The following is a 20,507-nucleotide window of genomic DNA, read 5'->3' on the forward strand; positions in this document are numbered from 1 at the left end:
TGGAGCTGAACTTGAAGCCTGTTGTGTTTGTGTGTCAGGAGGAGGAGATGTCCATGTTGGGGGAGATCACTCACCTCCAGACTCTGACGGACGACCTGAAGGCGCTGACCATGGACCCACACAAGCTGCCCGCCTCCAGCGAACAGGTACGACTGTCTGAACCGGTTTTGTTCAATCTACTGAGTAAATTATTGAGAAGTAATTGAGCAGCTGTTTGACGTCATTGTACACTGCTGCCACCAGTTTTCTTTTCAAACCACCCCACATGTTTTTACTCGTGTAAACACTACAACAGACCACATGAAGGAGAAAGAAAGAGATTTTGAGAAAAGGAGTGGTAACACTTTCAGACAGAAGGGTTTTTTTTTTCCACACATGGAGAAAAAAAAAGTCTCACAAAAAAAAAAAAAAAAAAACTCCCCTTAATAACAAAAAACATCAAGGTGAACACAAAACATTTCATCTGTGAAACCATTTTTTTTTTTTGGCAGAAACTTTTTTTCACACATGAAAAAAAATCCTTGAAAAAAAAACATTTAATGAAACAGTGACTTTCACTCTCTTTCACATGTGGGGAAAAAATTCAACTGCAAAAACCACATGGAGGAGAAAGAGTGAGATTTTGACAAAAGAACTGGAAACACTTTCAGACAGAAGTCATAATTTTTATTAAAACAACGTGTTTGGAAAAAAATCAGACGCTTTAGGTGGCTGTTGAGCCTTCGGTGGAGGTATACACTCTACTGAATACTCTCTCTCTCCAGGTGATCGTGGACCTGAAGGGCTCTGATTGCACCTGGTCCTACCAAACTCCGCCCTCGTCACCGAGCACCACCGTATCCAGGAAGTCAAGCATGTGCAGGTTGGTTACCATGGCTACAGCAGACTGCCCAAAAAAACCTCCCCAACAAGCTGAATGTCTCATCTTTCATCCTGCCTGCGCTCTGCTGCCCCCCTGTGGTCCAGAGGTGGAACTGCAGCTGTTCAAGGACATGAACAAATCAGAGTCACTGATTTCTGATCAGTTTAATAACATTTCTGATCAGTTTAAAAACATTTCTGATCAATATTAGAGGAAGACGTGGCCTCCTGTCCGTTGTAACCCTCCTCCTCTTCCTCTCTCCGCCCTGCAGCAGCCTGAACAGCGTGAACAGCAGCGACTCTCGCTCCAGCGGCTCTCACTGTCACTCCCCGACCTCCCACTTCCGATACCGTGCCTCCTCCTCCTCCTCCTCCTCGGTGCTCCCCCAGCAGACGCCGGCCCGCCTCTCCTCCGTCTCCTCCCACGACTCCGGCTTCATCTCTCAGGACGCCTTCCAGTCCAAGTCGCCCTCACCGATGCCTCCGGAGAGCTCGCAGGTGAGGAGACACCTGTGTAAACACTCTCTGTCCTCCCTGTTATGTTCTGATCCACTTCCACCGCCGAGGTCAGAACATCCCCACAGGTTGCTAGGAGACTGTGTTCATTATCTGGAAGCTGCTGTGTGTGTGTGTGTGTGTGTGTGTGTGTGTGTGTGTGTGTGTGTGTGTGTGTGTGTGTGTGTGTGTGAGTGTGTGTGTGCTGAGTCACCTGGCTGTCACAGGGTCTCCTGCAGACAGACGTCATGCTCACTTATTCTCTGCAGAGTATAATAATCTGTGGTTCAGAAAGAAAACAGGCTCGACCCGAGTTAGTGCTGCAACTAACTCACTCATTTATTTTCCTTTGTTTGTATTAATCCTTTCATTTGTGGCACCGTTCCAAAACAGCTAACTCATCAATTACCTGCGATTATGGTTACTGAAACATGTTAAAGTGTTTGTACGGTGATCTGAGCCACAGAGATCGTGTTGTAACTTATCGAGCAGCAGACTCTGACGTAGAGTCACCGGCCTGAAACAATGAAGAACATTTAGAAAACAGCTGTTTGTTCTGTCACAGCTTCAGCTTCTCATCCCACCTGCTGAACCTGCTGCTGCTGCTTCATTCACCACCACTCCTCCTCCTCCTCCTCTTCCTCTCCTCCTCTTCCTCTCCTGCTCCTTCTTCTCCTTCCTCTCCTCCTCCACCTCCTCCTTCTCCTTCTTCTTCCTCCTCCTTTCTGCTGCTTCTACCTTTTACCTGCAGATTCTTCTGCTTGTCCGATTCTGATCTGGACTTCTTCAGTTTCTTATTATTAACGTGCTCCCTCTACTTCTCCTCTTCTCCTCCTCCTCCTTATTATTAACGTGCTCCCTCTGCTTCTCCTCTCCTCCTCCTCCTCCTCCTTATTATTAACGTGCTCCCTCTTCTCCTTCTCCTCCTCCTTATTATTAACGTGCTCCTCTGCTTCTCCTCTTCCTCTCCTCCTCCTTATTATTAACATGCTCTCTCTACTTCTCCTCTTCTCCTCCTCCTCCTCCTTATTATTAATGTGCTCCCTCTTCTCCTCCTCCTCTTCCTCCTCCTTCTTATTAACGTGCTCCTCTGCTTCTCTCTGTCTCTTGTCGTCCTCCTGGCTGCCCTCTGTGTCTCTGCTTTGCATGGCTCTGCTGCCTGCTGGTCCTGTGCTTCTCCTTTATCTGCTCAGTCTGTCAATGAGGAGCCTTCCTCTTCCTCCTCCTCCTCTTCCTCACCCTCACACAGCTCTGGGCTTCAACAGGTGAAAACACACACACACACGTCTGTGACACACACACTCCTGTTTTATGTTTCCTGTCACGACCATCATCTTTGATTTTTGAATTGTTTTTCTCACCCACTCACCTTCAGTTGTCAAACGGTTTTGACCATCACGCTGCCCTCTGTCTGCACGGAGCGGTACTGCAGGCCCAGGACACCCACCTCCTCCACCCTCCATACTTCACCTCCTCCTCCTCCTCCACCACCACCTCCCCCATGTCCTCGCCCTCCTATTCGTCTGTCTCTCCCACCTGGCCGTGGTCTCGCTCAGGCTCCGGCCAATCAGGAGAGTTCCTGCCTCTCGGATTGATCCCGTCGTCCAGAGTCCCGTCCTGGAAGGTTTGATCCTCCCCGACGTCCTTCGCCTCTCTTTATCCTTCCTTCATCCTCCAACCCCTTCTTTTCTTTTTACTTTTTCTTTTTACTTTCTTTTCTCTTTCTTTATGTCCTTTCATCTGATGCCTGCAGTGTCTCTTTCTTTCTTCGCTCACTTTGAAAACAAACACCACGCGGAGACATTTCATCAGCGTGTGATGTTGTTTCATCTCATCACACTGTCGTCAGCTTCAAGCAGACTCTAAAATAATTCAGCATCTCTCCACTAGTTTAACACTGCGGGTCATTTCAGTGCCGACTCACCCAACTCTTCCTCGTGCATTTCATGGATTTTCTCAAAAAAAAACTATTTAATTCATGAACGTTTGTAAAATCAAACAGCTTTAATCCAATTTTGCGTGCTACAGATCTAAACAAATATAACTTCAGAGCTGAAAAACTCACTCTATGAACATATTTTGATTTCCTTATTGAGCCTGTTTTTTTGTTGGTTTCAGGAAATTTGCATACTAGATAAATATTAATATTAGTTCCTTGGCACATTATTTGTCTGAACTAATATCTGACATGTTATTTCCATGTTAAGATCCATGATATGTACTTGGAGGACTCAGTGAAATGATCCCTTTCTTAGTTTTTCTTTTAAATTTCATAATTTAAAACTTCTTGTGGTCAGATTCAAGCTGCTGCTTTTATAAAACCAGGTTTTGACTGATGTGTGATCTGTAAAAACAATTTGTTTGTGCAGTAAAATATCAAAAAATCCCAAATATTTGCTAGTTCTGGTATATTGACAGTAAATGCATGTTATTTTCTGAAGGTTACAACATTATTGATCCAAACATTGTCAAAAATAGTTATTAATCGATGGCGTAACCACCTTAATGTAACTGTGTTGTGGTGTTTCTTAATCGTGTCTCAATCGATTGATTGGTGCTTCATATTTCAGTCCCTTCAAAAGTTATAAAACCAAAAATGTATTCATGACCACCTCCAAAAGTGATTCAGTTTAATGTGATTGTAACTGAGGAAAGCCAAAAGTGTGACGTCGCGTTGTTCTGGATCATGTCTGTCTGCAGGACTGGGCCAAACCGGGCCCATATGACCAGTCGATGGTCAACACCCTGAAGAGGAGCAAGGACAGGAGAGAGACTACAGATCCCAGCAGCCACCAGGGCGCTGATGTCACCACACCGGGGGAGGAGCCACAGGGGGTTAAAGGAAGCCACTCTGTGATGTCACACAAGGTCAGACAGTGTTTTAAAAAAAGGGTTTTATTTGGGAAACACGGTCACGTGACTTTCTAGCATCTTTGTGATTGGACAAACTTTAGTAATTAATTTCTGACAGTAAGAGATCAAAATGAACAGTAGAGACAAGACAAACTAATGCTGTGGATACGTGTGTGTGTGTGTGTGTGTGTGTGTGTGTGTGTGTGTGTGCTGGTGCTGTCAGGAGGACCGGGACGCCCACGAGGAGTTGGCCCGAGCTCTGGCCCGAGGCCTCCAGCTGGACATCCACGGCTCCAGCAGAGACTCCCTGCAGGGCTCCAGCGGCTACAGCAGCCAGACCAACACACCCTGCTGCTCGGAGGACACCATCCCCTCACAAGGTGCGCACACACACACACGCACGCACACGCACGCACACGCACGCACACACACACACAGAAGCCCTGAGGGGCAAGTGAGGATTTTTTTTTTTTTTTTTTCTGGTGATCCATTTTCTCTCCGGTCTTTATGACTTAAACTGGTGAAAAAAAAAGTTTTGCCAGGATGATTTTTCTAAGTTTCTTTTTTTTCATCATGTGGAAAAAATACATTTAAAAAAAATCAGGACAAAAAACTTTCTCAGGAGAAAATCTTTGTTTTTTCCATGTGTGAAATCAAGTGGGGAAAATGTTTTAGGAGATTTTTTTTTTCATGTGTAAAACATTTAAACATTTTCTCCCAGAATTTATTTATTTTAAAAAAATGTATGTGTAGAAGTGAGTTAACTTTTTTTTTTTACATTTCAGGGGAATTTTTTGTTTTCAGTTTAACACATGAAAAAAATCCTTAAATTCTTATTCCTCACTTTGTTTCACGCATGAAAGAAAAAAAAATGATCCTGAATTTTCCCCCCACTTTTTTTACATTTTTTTTTTACTACTGAATTTTATATTTTCAGGTTTTAACAGATGGAAAAAGGAAAATTAAGGAACTTCATGGTGCGTTTCAGCCTCTTGTGGTCAAAATGAGTATTACAAAAAGAATCACTTACAAAAATGAGCTTTAAAAAAAAAAACACCAAAAAAAATTGTGTTCTTTTTCAACAATCTGGGATAAAAAATGTTTTAGCTCAGTTTCACACGTGGGGAAAATGTTTTTCCTGAGAAATGTTTTCCCACTTGGTTTCATAGTTTTTTTTCCCTCCCAGAATTTTTTATTTTTACTTTTTTTTAGGAGCAAGTTAACATTTCTTTAAACATTTCTGGGGATTTTTTTGTTTTCGGTTTCACACATGAAAAAAAAGCTTTAAAAAAAAAAAAACATTTTGTGGATAAAATGTTTCAGGGGAGAATTTTTCTTTCTTGTGTGAAACTGAATAAAAAAAAAAAAAAATCTTGGATAAAAAATGTTTTGCTCGGTTTCACACATTTTAGATTTGCTTTCTTTCTTTTTTCTTTTAATGTTTCCACAGATGGAAAAACAAATCAAGGAACTTAAAAGAATCATCCCGGCAAAACCTTTTTTCTCGAGTTATAAACAGAAGAGAGAAAACAAATTAGATCAGACTCAGAAAATGAATCACCAGAAAAAAATCATCACTCAGGGCTTCTGTAGTCGTCTCTGTGAAATAACGTCACATCACACAAAGTTTAAAAACATCTCACCAACTCAAATCGTTGAACCATTTTTAAACCTTCCTCTTGTCCTGAGCTCGTGTCTCTCAGATGTTGAGTTGTGCTGAAGAGTGGTGTGATCAAACTGTTTCTGTCTCTGTAGTGTCTGACTGTGACTACTACTCTGTGGGGGTGGATCAGGACGGCGAGCAGCAGCAGTCGTCAGACTTCGATAAATCCTGCACCATCCCCAGAAACAGCGACATCAGTCAGTCGTACCGCCGCATGTTCCAGTCCAAACGTCCCGCCTCCACTGCCGGGCTGCCCTCCAACCCCTCTGCTGTGATCACCCCGGGGGTCGCCACCATCCGACGGACGCCGTCCTCCAAACCCAACCTGCGACGACCCTCTGGTGGCCTCAACTTGGGCCCCATTCCCATCAAGCCCCCCATGATCCCGGTCAAGACCCCCACGGTGCCCGAACATCCGGGTTTCCCCAGCAGGGCGGCGTCAGAGGACGGCAGCGCATCCAGAACCCCGCTCAGCCCCCCGACCACCCCGCTGTCACCGGGCTGCAGCGGGACTCTGTCGCCGAGGTCCGTCCCATGGGAGGTAAAGCACCAGGGCGACGGGTCGGATCCTCCCACCCCACCGCCGCAGCCCGGTGGTCGGGTGTCAGAGTGGGAGCGCCGGCCTCTCCCGGAGCTCCTGGAGGAGACGGAGTACAGCGAGGTGGAAGACTACCTGGTGGCCATCCGACGAGGCGTCCGGCTCAAGAGGGCGATAACCAACGATCGGTCAGCGCCGATTATTCACTGAGACTTGTCGGTTTGACTGAGCCATTTTGCATCCCAGCAAAAAAGGGACACAAAATGGATATCGCTAAGGGAGCTACGACATCAAACGGACGCCGAGGACAGGAGGAAGTTGCCCGGAGACTCTGATCGAGGATCGGTTTTTAAATTGATCACGGAGCAGTGAGTTCAATACAGAAATGCCAAATTTTGTTTTTAGGTTAAAAACTTGGCGCCGTCACCGTCCGGCCAAAGTGTTTAACGAGGGACGACGACCTTTCCATCTGTGGTTTTGAGAGGACTTGAACAAAGCTGGGTGTGGAGGAGACGTCGCTCAGAGAGTTTTAGGATCACAGCTCGAACAAAACAAACTGATCCTCGTGGAAATCTTGATACATTTTCTTTTTTGGGAAAAACTGACTGAAGCAATTTTTCCTTTTGACATGAAACCCTTCAGCCTCTTGTAACTCGTAAACAGTCAGTATTACATGTGACTAATTCCAGTTTCCCCCTAAAAACTGCTCCTGGGAACTCTGATGCTGATCTGAGATCATTTCCGCTGGGCAACTTCAGCATACGAGAGGAAAACGTGTGAAAGGACGTGTTTGTGGCACAAGTTCGTTCTTGTAGCAGAAATTACTTAAATTAAACATTGAATAGATGTTAACGCGTGAAGTTTTGGGACGAAGAGACGGTCGATGACGGAGAAGAAGATGAAACTGAATTGGAAGGAGTGATGGAGTATTTTCAAAAAAGATCAAATCATTATTTGTATGTACATATTTATGTGTTTGTACATTTTCTTTGTCATTCGTCCTTTTATATCCCCGTAGTCTCCCATTTTCCACTGAAGGTGCCAAAAGCCTGTGTGCTGAATTTAACTTAAATATTTCTCTATTTAATTAAAACGATGCTGGATTTTCTTTCTGTAAAAAAACATCGATGGGATGTTCGATAGAGAACGAAGCTTCTACGCAACCTGGAAGAGTATTTGTATATGTGAGGTAGCGTACTGAAGAGCGTGACCGTTCACAACTAAAGAGTTTTTAAGTTGTTACAGTTATTAAAACCACAAACAGTAGATCGACCTGCATGTTGTTAAAGTTTGCCCCGGTATAAACAATCATTTTGGCTTTTAAATTAGATTTATAAAGACGGTAGCAGATCAGGAACTGTGGACGCCAACAACTTGTAGATAAAGTCTGATGTCAGCTGCACAGAACAACATCCTGCAGTGTTTTATTTTATTTTAAGCTTAGAGAATCAAAGTATTAGAAATAAATTATTTCTTACAGCGTTTGATTTTCTGCAAAGCACTTTGAATGTTTTGAAAAATGTAAATTCGATGACGGCTTCTCGTGCAGACGGACCTGATCTGTGACTTTGTTGGCCTCCACGACTGTTCACTGTTCAACTCTTAACCAACTATATATCAGCTGTACTTCAGTCCATGGTAGTAATAGAGGTTGTCGCGACAGGTTTCCGTGTTACTACTTAGCTTAGAGTTAATTGGAGTAATGTGGATTAGTGTTGGTCTGTTGTAGCGGAGCCAGTGTGCTGACGGTGAGGTGTATTTAGTTGGCACAGATGTAAATGGTTGAGGACGAGTAATCGCTAATAAGAACAACTTCTACTATCGGCCCCACTCAGACAAGATCCGGAGACGGCAGGTTCCCTGTCCCAGTACATAACTGGGAACCGACCCAGAGGCAGCACCGCGGTGTCGTCTCCAGCTTGCTTCAGTCCTAAACCGTCTGTGCTAACTAGCCACCGAACACCAACAGTCCAGTTTATAAAGTGTTTTTCAGGCGGTTCAATGCTCCCTCCGGCAGCCATTTTGGAGGTCTTTAGCTCTGGAACATGCGATGTGGCTCTCAACACGACTCAAAGTACACTGATGTCATATTTTTGTTATGTTAATAATAACTTGACAAGTATTTAGCTAACTTAAATTAAAAAATAAATTGTTTTGTTTCGATGTTAATGAACATTTCTACACACGTAACAAGGTTTTTAGCTAACGGAGAGTCAACTCTCTGCTGCAGACCTCCATCGTGGTGCCAGATGAGGCCGATATGTGTGTGAGCCGACTGAAAATCCTCCGTTAAGCTGCGATTAAATGACGGTTACAACAGATCTCAAAGCGTACCCTGCTGTGCACTGATATTCATGTACAACTGCAACAAATATATAAACCTGTAATAGCTAAATGTTGAATAACCCGATGAGCTGAAAGTCTTAACGTGTGTTAGCGGGTAATTAGCGTAACAAAGCTGAACTAGACAAAACTTCCCTGTTGCTACTAAATGGAGTCAAAACAAGTCAAATTATTTATGTAGCCTATTTATTCATTTACATGTTTTCATCCATTTTGTGTCTTTACACATTTCTTCCTGTTGAGCATATAAACATATTAACAAATATATTTAATATGCATGTTGTCTTTTTTTTTTTTCAGTTGAACAAAAACAATAGGCTGCTTTTTTCTACTGGATCTAATGTTTCTCCCTCCGTCGGTCCGGTTCTGTCGGACCGGAACGTGTTTTTAGATGCTGCCTGTCGTCTGATCTGTTTCATTAATGTTTCATATTTTTGTGTGACAGCAGTTTGACGCCCTGTATGACGACTGAATCCTGTCTGTTTTATACCCGTTTCCAACTTGTTCATTTCTCCGGCGCAGGTAAAACGAATACGATCGTGCGGCCGAAGCGATAACAAGCGTATGAAGCTGAACGTTCGAGCCTGCGAGGACTCAGTAACTGTGCGTGTTTATGAAGATCCGAGTGAGGCCGACACGCGCTGAGGATCAGAAGAGTGATTATCAGGAATCACATCCGTTAGAAACAGAAAATACGGACGAGTTTTTACATTTAACTTCATCTGGTCAGAAAAAAATCATCTCAAGTTAGATCAACAATCACTCGTCCGGTCCTGAGCGTGTGTGGAGGCCATCTTTGTCTCTGAGCTGTCAGTGTGTCTCCGCATTTTAACGTTTAGATTTTTAATTTGAGACAAGTTGCCAAATCTCCTTCAGTATATGCGACACGATGCCCTGGGTTTCTCTCTTATTGTATTTTATTCTCTTTAAGGTGCTAAGTTGTTAAATATTACACATCTGGGTGAAACTGTCACTTGATGCAGCGACTTTCTCTTCATGTAACATCAGATAATAACTGAAAATGAAGTTTGATTCTCTTTTTAACTCTCATTTACAATTAATCCTACCAACATATTTAACATATGACGACTAACAACTGTCAGCAAATGTTAACTCATTTTTAATTTATTGTTATTTTAAGAAAGTTAGTTAATTTTTATATTGTGTGCAACAAAAATCTGTTTTCTTTAACATAAACAGCAGCTTTTATCACAAGTACAAGTTATTTCACTCTTTTAAATCTGTTTCTGTCCTCTTCAATATGACTCCTAAACACTGGTTTTTTTTAAAAAGCACTAAAATCCTGAGGGATGAATTGATCTACAAAGTCGCAAAAAATTGGAGTGATAGAATAAAGCTTCCTGTTTACAACGGTACGCACACGATCGTCCTTTTTTCAAAACTCAGTTTACGAAAGCACCCGTGTGGACTACGTCTTGGTGAAAAACATGCTTTGATGTGATTTATGGGCTTTTATTTTCTGAGATTTCTTAATCTGATTTTCCCACAGCTGAGCCGAGACTAATATGATTAAAACCTGAGACCCACAGAGAGTTCAGGAGCAAATATTATTAACCAGCCTCGACTTGCCTGAGCTGGCAGAAGGGACTAAAGGGAATCATCTGAGACTAAGAGGAAGTTCAGCGATAAAGCCCCGAAGAACCAGAAATATCCTTAATTAAATATGATGATGCACATGATGCTGTTTGGAGTTCAATTAATTGACCTTCTGAAAAGTATAATAATGTTTTTTTTCTAAGGACCTGCTCTGATCCTGCTGTTATCGACTATACTTTATTATTTATTAATGGAACAGAAATTAATGATGTAATAATACGGTCATGATTCAGTAAAGCCTGTTAAGTCTTCTCGTGGAAGTCTTACTGCAGATTTTTGGTGCTCACGTTATCCCGATATTTTTCAAACAAGCACATGAACGTAAAATTGTCAACTCAGACGATGAAATTTCCCACTAACCTTGAACGCATCACAACAGTTAACATCAAATTTTGATGAGCAGATATCAGAGTTATCACTTCAGTATGTAGGAGGACTTCATCAATATAACTACATTACCCAGAAGGTATCAGACTGATCTACTGCTGTGACACACACAGCTGTCAGTTGTCTGTGGCAACCCGTTTTATTTATTTCTTTTGTATTATTATTATTATCATCATTATTCTGACCGTGCCGAGCGGTTTGTTTCCCTGCGACTCTCGAGGATCCTGTAACTTTATGTTCCTGAATACTAACTGTCTCCTATTTTCTATGTATACCAGCTGTTTTGGCTAAATAATAAAATCGTAGCATACGATGTGCATCTGATGACTGACGACATGTGGTTTGTTTTTTCTTACTGTATAAGATACCACTGATCTATACGGAAGCCCTGAAGGGCCAGAGAGAATTTTATTTTTCTGGTGATCTGATGAAGTCTGATCTAAACTGTTTTCTCTCCTGTGTTTATGACCTGAGAACTGCTGAGAAGTTTTTTTGTTTGTTTTTTTTCATCTGTGAAAAACAAAAAGACATTTTCAGAAGAATTTTTTTCCATGTGTGAAAGTGATCCAGGAGGATGTCCCAAATCTGAATTTGTATTCCTTCCAAAAAAAGAAAAAGTGTAGATATTTTCCCCGTGTGAAAAAACTTTTTTTGCTAAAACTTTTTTTTTTCCCAAAAATTTTAACTCAGGAGGATTTTTCAAAAAAATTTTTGAGGACATCTTGTCCATGTGTGAAACTGATGTTTCCCCCATTTTTTTCCTTCTCTTTTTTTAAATTTTCAGGAAAAAATAAATTCAGATTTTTTTCGCCATGTGAATCCAATAAAAAATTTTTTTTCAATAATATTTTTTCAATTTATTTTTAAAATACATTTTAATTATTTAACTTTTTTTTTTTTCAAATTTTTTTTTTTTTTTTTAAAATCAGGGAATTTTCTTTTCCATCTGTAAAATTGATTAAAAAAATTATTGTATGAATCAGACATTTTTTTGGAGGAGTGTTTTTGTTTTGTGTTTTCGTTTCTTAAATCAGGAGAGTTTTTTCAGAAGGAAATTAAAAAAAATTCAGGAAGAACCTTTTTTTCAAAAAATCATCATTTTTGAGGAGGCAAGAAAAATCATTAGTTTCTCATAATTTTTCTTGCCTCCTCAAAAAAATAAAAAATAAAAAAAAATCACTCGCTCAGTTTCCAAAAAATTAAAAAAATGAAGGAACTTCAGAGTAAAGCAGAGCCGGACGTAAACACTCCAAAATTTATTATCATCTCATTTTAAATTGCACAGCATGTTTCAAAATGCATCCCACAGAATCCTTCAACGTCACTGGTTTATAGTACAGACATGCATCAGTGCACGACACGCTGCTCCTGCTCAGACTGACCACAAGGTGGCAGCACAACACAGCATCCCTTTAACAGACACACTGGAGGAGATCACACACGTTTGTTCATACGCTTCAAAACTTTCCTTCTTTTCTCAGTTCTGCAATAATGGAGAGAAACAAAACCATAAAAATCTGCTCATCACACGACTCACCTTAGAAAAAATATACAAACATGAGATGATACAAAAACAGGTTGTCGAGGGTAACAAACGTCATTTATCATTACTTAGTGCCACGTCTTTTCAAACAGACGTCTGCTGCTCCTCCACAGGATGAGACTAATTCCCTCGAGGATTTTACACTTAATCCAGTTTAACAAACTTAAAAATCTTCTGCAGTCGGATCCAAACAATCATTCAAATGTTTTTTTGTTGTTCAAACATTTCTGTCGCGCTGAACTCTTTCCAAACTTTAATTCCTTTTGATTGGAGGATGTGGAGGATTAGAGCTCCGTGTCTCTAAAGATTTACAGATTCTGATATTTGCTGCAGGATGAGAAATGTTCAACAGCCGACTCTAAAAAGCAGCTCCATCGATCATTATTACGATAGTTTCCCACAAACTTTTGGTAATTTTCAAACTTTTCAAGGCATGAAATGACTCCGTTCTCCTTCTGCACGCTTTCTGACCTGTGAGGAAACTAAAGTTGTGACGTTACTGAAGTGAATCAGCCACTCAGTCACTCTTCTCTTGATAACAGACACTCAGTGGTTGATAACTGATGTTTCTCTTGTAATCGCAGTGATGTGAAGACGACCAGAGGCTTTTATTATGAATCTGTTCATTTCTTCACGAGCAACACCAGCGTTGTGAGAACTTTTACTTTCCTTCCAGTAAACTTTAGATTTAATTATTGTAAACAGTAACAATGAAACCTTGTTTGTTCTTTAAATATGTAAATTAATTCACTGCAGCGTCTCTCTTTACTTATGAACTTGTTTTAGGCATAAATCCCCAATTTGTACAGATGTAATCCGATCAAACAAACGAGTTAGTTTTCTCATTTACTGGCCAAAAATATATCAAAGCTACGGAAGCCCAGAGGGAAGCGAAGACAAAACCACCTTCAAATAACATTATTTTCCCGGTGATACAGTTTCTAAGTCTCATCTAAACTGTTTTCTCTCCTGTGCTTACGACTCGAGAACTGGTGGGAAAAAAGTTTTTTCCAGGATAATTTTTCGAGGTTCCTTAATTTTTTAATTTATCCATTTTAACATTTTGTTTCCAGGATAATTTATTTATTTATATATATTTTTTGCCAACCAGCGTTTTTTCAGGATAATTTTTTTTTCTTCATGTGTGAAACCAGGCGGAAAAAAAAGTTTCGTCGTCAGGAGAATTATTTTTTTGTAAGGCTCATTTTTTTAAATGTTACATTAACCTGCTAACACAAAATAGATGCATCTTTTGTTTATTTTTTAGAGAGAAATTAAACTCCCCTCGAAGAAAACAATGTTTCTAGTCCTATTAAAAACACGGCGTTGTGGTGCACTTCAGCCTCTTGTGGTCAAAATGAGTATTAAGAAAATAAACACTGAAAAAAGTCAGCCTTACAAAAAAAATTTTTTTTAAAGTTCTACTGCCAAAACTTTTTATCATCTCACTCGGTTCAACACATAACAACAACAAAAAATCCTTTCTTGAAATTTTCTTTTACATGCAAAAACAAATTTTTTTTAACATGTTTTCACAGATGAAAAAAAAAAAAGGAAGTTATGAAGATTACCCTGGATTTTTTTTCCCCAGCAGGTCTCAAGTCATTAAAAACCTTCACTTGTCCCTCCGGGCTTCCGTACCATCTATGGTGAGCAGTAATGTGACACATGTTTAATATACGAGACTATCAAAAGTGACACGTTGCTGCTCTGTAGGATTGTTCACAGAAACAAGCGTCAGAACGACTTTTTCTTTACATTGTGGGGAATTTTGAGAGCACAATAAAGTGAAGAAATGATACATGGAGAATTCAACTTTCAGCTGATTAGTAAGTTAATCAACAGGAAATTCTGATGATCAGTTTTCAACCAAAAATAGCAAAAAATGTCCAGTTACGGCTTCTTATTGTGAGAATTTATTGTTTAATATGTTTTTAAGTTCAGCATCTTTGGGTTTTGGACTGTGGGTTGAGAATTCAAAGATCACATTGGGAAATTTTTATTTATTTTTTTACTTTCGGACGTTTTGAAGCAGGGCTCGTGGGCCAAAGCGAGACCGCCATGAGGTTCAATTTGAAAAATGTTCTTTAAAAAACACAGGATCACAAATTATTAATTAATTTGCCTGTGGGCAGTGACGGTTATATCTTTTGAAAAAGATGTAAATGCAGCATAAATGAGCCTTCAGAGAACTTCGGATCCTATTTAGCGTTCTTACAATACATTACAAAGCAACGGTTGTTTGCTTTTGGCCCGTGTGACATCATCAAGGGTCAGTTTTGGCTGTTCAAGGGAAAATGTTTGGGCAGCGGTGTTTCAGAGAATAAACAATGGATTGATTTATCAATAATTATATTATATATTAGTCATTAATGACCATAATTGTTAGTTGTAGTCCTAATCCTGACATTCAAAGACGTTTTATACGACATTTTTGGGATCAGGGTGAGTTTGGATGCAGCGAGGTGAAAAGGATCTGCTGGATTCTACATATTTACAAAAAGCACCTTGTTTGTGTGCCGACAGCTGGAGTGTGAGAGAGAAGAGCACACAGAGAGAGAAAGAGAAAGATTAAGAAAGAAAGAGGAGAAGTCACAGAGATCGCTGAGAACTACTGAACTGAACCGGTCATGGCATAAACTGTTTTAGACTCCACCGTCTTCTGTGGCAAATCCCGACCATCTGGAGCGTCGAGTCTGACGAAACGCGTGCTGAAAAACTAATTACACAGACGGCTGGAGTTGAGTCAAGTGTCTGCGAGAGAGAAAGGAGTGAAAAGTAAAGAAGAAAAAGATGGAAAGAAACACACAGAAGTACGGAGGGACCTTGGAACGCAAACATCAGAACTAAAAATAGTAACTTAGTGTTTGTCGCCGCGTTCGCTCATCAACTCGTACAAAACATTTGAAGACTCTCCAGCAAAAATTTAAAAACCATCTGATACAGAAATAAAAGGTCTGGTTATAGAGCTACATCAGTTCTTCATGCAAAACACCTAAAATATTCCCATCGAGGTAGCAGTGGACACTGTTCACACCTTTTCTCTTTATTTACACTGTTTTTTGTTCTTTTTGGTTAAAGTCTAAAAATGCACAGACCCACCTGCTGATACTCTGCTGACTGTTTCAGCTCGAGTGATGAGAGAAATGTGTTGTTTTTGACCCAAATAGTGTTTTGGAGTTAAAGTAGTAACTGAATATAATTCATGTGCTTTAAAAGCAGTCAGTTGAACACATGACATGTCGTCCCAACAGTCGGTCTGTATACAGTTTGTGTTTCTACTGTCAGGATGTGAAACGACCACCTGTCTCACCTGGAAGCTTCTGGCTGGCTGGTAAACAGTGAAATTGGTTTATTTGGAGTCTCGCTCCTCTGAGGATGTTCTGACACCGTGTTGTAATCAGCAGCTGAGGCTGACATTTGCAAAGCGGAAGAGTCCAAATCACAGCTGTGGTCTGAAGGTGGTGAGACAGGTGAGCGCTTCCCGTCCTGGGAGCCGCTCAGGCAGCGTTCACAACACGCATCCGAAAACTGAGACGGAAAAACAAATATCTTATTTATGAGAATAATTAAGCTGCAACACCGACGACTCCTCTAATCAACGCCCGAGGCAGCAGCTCAGACATGTAGTCAAATGTAGTAAAGCAGATGGTCGTGAAGCTGTTCAACCATCTGACGATCACTTCTGAAAGAGTACACCGACGCATTAAAGGGTAACGCCACCAACTTTACACACGTTAACATCTCCTGGATGTATTGTGATGAGGTATATGATCTGCTGCTTTCTACTGTTCCCTGTTTTACCGGTGCAGTTGTGATGGTGAACGTGACACAATGACAAAGACAAACCCGTCCATCCACTGGCAATGTGCAAAGAGTTAATTGTCCATTTTTTTGCAGCTTCCTCTTCCTTACCACTATTTTCACATACGCAGTGGTGCTCCACAAGACCTGTAAACACCTTGATTTGTGTGAAATTGGTGGAGTTACCCTTTAAGTGCAGAGGTGCTGTAAGTCCAGGGTGAAATCAGATTGAAGATTGATCAATTGAGGTGGAATAACTCCACATACAGCTAAAGCCAAGTCATAATCATTTGAAGGCAGGGTTTCCTCTACATTTCTTTATTTTTAGTGTTTTAAACTTGTCTCGTACTGTTTGAGATTTGTGAGTACAAACAGTATTTTGTAGTCAGATTTTAGTTGAGCAAGCCATCAGAGCCATTTAGCTGTTGTGCTATTCCTTGCAAAGTTACACTGATGCACCGCAGTGTTAATTCAGGTGCATTGTTCATTAAAAATAAAATACAAATATATTGCTTTATACCCGACTGAGGAAGTTCGCCAATTTTACGATGTTTTTTTCAGCAGTTAAACGAGAATCAAACACACTGAACGATGACAGAATCAGAACTGATAAGACTCGTCCGGCGCCCGTCGTTTCACATCATTCTTAAATGAATGCGACCTCCGATGAAACTGACATACTGAATTAACAGCCGGCACGTCCTGACGCAGCAGACGGTGTGAGAATACCACAGCTCGGTGCATCAGAGGAAGCTAAAATCAAAGTTACGATTGCAGCTAAAATTCATGAGCCAGTGAAGTTTACACCAACAGCTTGAGAGCGTGTGGAGACTGAGGGGGTGTGAACGCTGCCTGAGCACGAGGACACACAAACATCCAACTGTAAATACTTTGTTTTAAAGGTGACGGCAGCAGTGTCCAGTCTGTAGGTGTGACGGTGATGTGCAGCTGTACTGGCTTGTTAGGAAGAATCTGACGTCGTCGTGTCGCTGCAGGCTTCTGCTTCTTTCTCTTTCTCGTCATCATCACCCAGAAAAAACAGCGGGAACATCCCCAGAATGCAGCCGATAGTGATGCCGATGGCTTTACCCTGCAGGAGAAGAGGAGTTTAGATCATCCTGCTGAAAGCACAAATCATTCGCTCGTGATCTTCTCACTTTAAAATGCTTAAATGAAAAAGCTCCAGAGGTCCGTCAGCTGGATAAAAGTAGTTTGTCAGAAGGCTGTGATACAGAAGAGACACACACCCTGAGTCATGTTTTGCATCGACAGCTATAATGTGTTTTTCCAGGTAAATGTATTTTACAGCTGCAGGTGCTGCATCCTTTTAAGCTTTTATCTCCAGATGCACAGATTTGATCTCTCATCACTTTCTGCAGACTGCTGACACTGATTTTGTTGCCAGTCTCGTTCCTTCACTTCATTTTTTTTTTTTGTCAGTGGTTCCCCGTTATCATACGTCTCCACTGATGTGTCTCCTTTAGCAGCAGCAGACTTTCCTTCCTTCTTCACTTTCTTATAGTCAGAATCAGAGAATTTTGACTAGGTGGCATTTACTTTAGTAGGTGACAAAGACTCGATCGCCGTTGCTGCTGGCTCTTTATTAAAAGCATAACAAGGTTATAAAAATAATTTAAAATACATATCATAATCTCACCATGTGCGAGCTGACCCTCGTCTGCCACATGTCCACCTGTTTGGGCGTCAGATCTGGAACCTGCATCCCCAGTTTGGAAGCCAGAGCCTCCACATAACCTGCAAGACTACACACACACACCTGTCTTTAAATCAACAACAATCACTTCATCGTCCCATAGCACACGTCTGTATTAGGAATGTGTTGCTTTATCTTGAGGATGAAAGTGTAAAACGAACAGGTTCGCAAACAAAAAAGGACCAAAATATACTAAGAGTAAGTTTGATAGTGTGTAAGAACCTGGGGAGGAAATAAAAGGTGCTACAAGACAGAAAAAATAAATGTGATGGATGAATTCAAAGCATAAATTCACACACAGCAAAACAAGAAAAAGAAACCTCAGTTTATTCATTTCCTGTTTTAATTGAAGAATGCAGCAAACAGCGACTACACCTTGAACTGCATCAGTCTTCAATAGACTTCACGTCTACCTCAAAATAAAACTGAACCCTCAGAGACGGTTTACAGAGCTGCTTACCCGAGACCTGCCAAATCTGAAACCAGGTTCCCCAGAGCTGCAGCTGCAAAAACACAAAGAGGGAAACACTTTGATTTCTGCTGAAACACACACAGTGACAGACAGAAAACACTTCACAAACAATGAGGGATTTGACTGTTTCTTCCAACATTCATTTGGAAACTGATTTACGGCACCTCGTTTGAAATTCAATGACTCAAAATGTGCATGTTTTAAAAACTGCAGATCTCTCAGGGCTTTCCTGAGAGAGAGGTTGGGGTTGAGATCAGAGAGCTGTTAAGTGAAATCAAAAATACTTCAAAAGGATCTTCAAGGTCTGTGGGAACCCTCCTCCCATCGCTCTGGTTAATTTGAGACTCTCCTGACCTCAGTGAAAGAATCTGAGCGCCTGAAGGACAAATCTTCTGCAACCATCGGCTTCTGATTGTTTTTAATTTTCCTCTGGAATTGCTGGGACCGAAATCTCTGACGGAAATCTGCAATTTGATGGGTTGAATTCTTATCAGGGACGATCTTAATCTGACGGACTGAAGTTCACAGAACTGTCAGCCTCTCTGCAAAGTCTCCTGGCGGATGTTGGAAATAGTTTCGGCTACGTGCGACCATTCACAGCCACTTCACCCAGAAACTGACCAGGTGAGCGGACACGAGAAAGGTTTGAAGTTCTCTCTCGAGCTCTCTTCTCTCTTTTTTTTTTTTAAACCTGATTGCTTCCATCACTTTGTCCAACTGAATGCACCACTAAGGATGCCTTCAAGGACAGACAGTCCAAAGTGCATGCTGTTATCCCCATTTGAACAAATCATGTCTCGTCCCTCTCTCTGACAAACTGCTTTTCACTGCTCACTTTTCCTCCTTTCTCAGCCTTCAGATGTCAGATGACTGGATGACAAATCGTATGAACTAGTTCATTATTCAGTGAAGTGTGGAAATTCAGTATATTTGATAGAAAATGACGACATGTAAAGTTTGAAAGTTTGGTTTTCTGGTCCACACTAGACGTTGACACCCACACCACGTCCAAGCGATGGAAGTAGACATTTGTTTTTTGTACGAGCTCATCGTTTTGTCTTGGCTGGACCGAGTCCTTCTTCTTTTCAGAGTTACACTGCTCTGTGCCGTGTTCCCCCTCCTACATATTTGTGTTGCCTTCATGCAAATTTCTCGCCTGAATCAGTGCCGTGCAGAAAAATGCAAAGCGTTATCCGATCCACCGTTTTACAGGAACTTCTTTCGCAATGTAAGCTTATGGGAAAATGTCATTTTGGGCCCCGGTGCACCACGTGACGTTGTAATTACACGGTTTAGCCACCATGAAAGTTGGTTTCAAATCCTGGCGCTCCTCCTGGAGGCCTGATCTTTGGTTGTTGTGACAAGCTGCCATCAGCACGTAGCTCAGTTAGCCGTGGAGCAGCTCAGACCAGGACTGTGACTCAGAGGACGAGGAGACACTGCAGGTGGACAGAGAGACTGAGGCATCAGCAGCGGGGGAAAATCTGCATGTAGAGCCGGAAATTTTCACATCATACTCTGTGAGTTGAGGATTTATTTTGAACAAACCAGAGGTGATTGTAGAAACACAAACCGACACTGTTTTGGTGAGTTTCCGTCGTATCACACAGTCCTGGCTCGGAGTAAAACCTTTGCAGTGAAAGAAGCCAGTTGAGGTGGGTCAGACATCTGACAAGGATGCATCCCTTTAGAGGTTCTCCTGATATGATCCAACCACCTCAGGCAGACCCATGACTGACTGCAGGCGATATCACATCTGGTCCTGGACAGCCTCTGGATGTGCCAGGCAGAGGTGGAGGACATAGTGAGGAGAAAAATCTCTCTGCTGCCACTGAATCCTGATAAGTGTCCAAAAATAAATGGAAAGGTGGATTATTGAAGTTAAATGTATTAAATAACTGGCTGATGTTGAGGCTGTAAACCATCCTCAGAGCCTGTGTCGTCCCTCCAATGTGCTCCCGTTTGAGGAAACTTCGGGAACTCGCCCACACATGAAAACCAAAACAAAAATCAGCGAATAACACAATGCCAAGTGGCCCACATACATCTCTGGATATATAAAAAGATGAAAAGCAGAGAGGGGCGTCCAAACAACAGATCAAAGCAGCAAAACACAAGATGAGAGTCAGTAGGAGTGAGAGAGAGTGTGAAACTTTTTTTCCGATCAAAGAGCACCTTTGGAAAACCACCAAGACTCCAGTCAGCTTCTTACTCCGG

General features: G+C 41.4%; 2 protein-coding genes across 2 annotated transcripts in view; one reads left to right on the forward strand and one right to left on the reverse strand.

Annotated features, from left to right (window-relative positions):
- The window catches only part of LOC140993423 (protein MTSS 1-like), a 53,727-nt gene extending 45,256 nt beyond the window's left edge, over positions 1-8,471 (forward strand). The window contains exons 9-17 of the mRNA XM_073462851.1: positions 39-146; positions 765-862; positions 1,134-1,373; positions 1,433-1,445; positions 2,550-2,587; positions 2,728-2,980; positions 4,057-4,224; positions 4,433-4,589; positions 5,965-8,471. Of these exons, the coding sequence (XP_073318952.1) occupies positions 39-146; positions 765-862; positions 1,134-1,373; positions 1,433-1,445; positions 2,550-2,587; positions 2,728-2,980; positions 4,057-4,224; positions 4,433-4,589; positions 5,965-6,620 (1,731 nt within the window). The 3' untranslated portion in view covers positions 6,621-8,471. The remainder of the gene's footprint in view (positions 1-38; positions 147-764; positions 863-1,133; positions 1,374-1,432; positions 1,446-2,549; positions 2,588-2,727; positions 2,981-4,056; positions 4,225-4,432; positions 4,590-5,964) is intronic.
- Positions 8,472-15,325: 6,854 nt separating this feature from the next.
- tmem65 (transmembrane protein 65) overlaps positions 15,326-20,507 on the reverse strand; it is a 30,156-nt gene continuing 24,974 nt past the window's right edge. The window contains exons 5-7 of the mRNA XM_073463308.1: positions 18,279-18,321; positions 17,762-17,867; positions 15,326-17,194 (exon numbers count right to left, since the gene is read on the reverse strand). Coding sequence (XP_073319409.1) covers positions 17,066-17,194; positions 17,762-17,867; positions 18,279-18,321 — 278 coding nt within the window. The 3' untranslated portion in view covers positions 15,326-17,065. The remainder of the gene's footprint in view (positions 17,195-17,761; positions 17,868-18,278; positions 18,322-20,507) is intronic.

Source organism: Pagrus major, chromosome 3 (genome assembly GCF_040436345.1).
Source record: "Pagrus major chromosome 3, Pma_NU_1.0".
Classification (NCBI taxonomy): domain Eukaryota; kingdom Metazoa; phylum Chordata; class Actinopteri; order Spariformes; family Sparidae; genus Pagrus; species Pagrus major.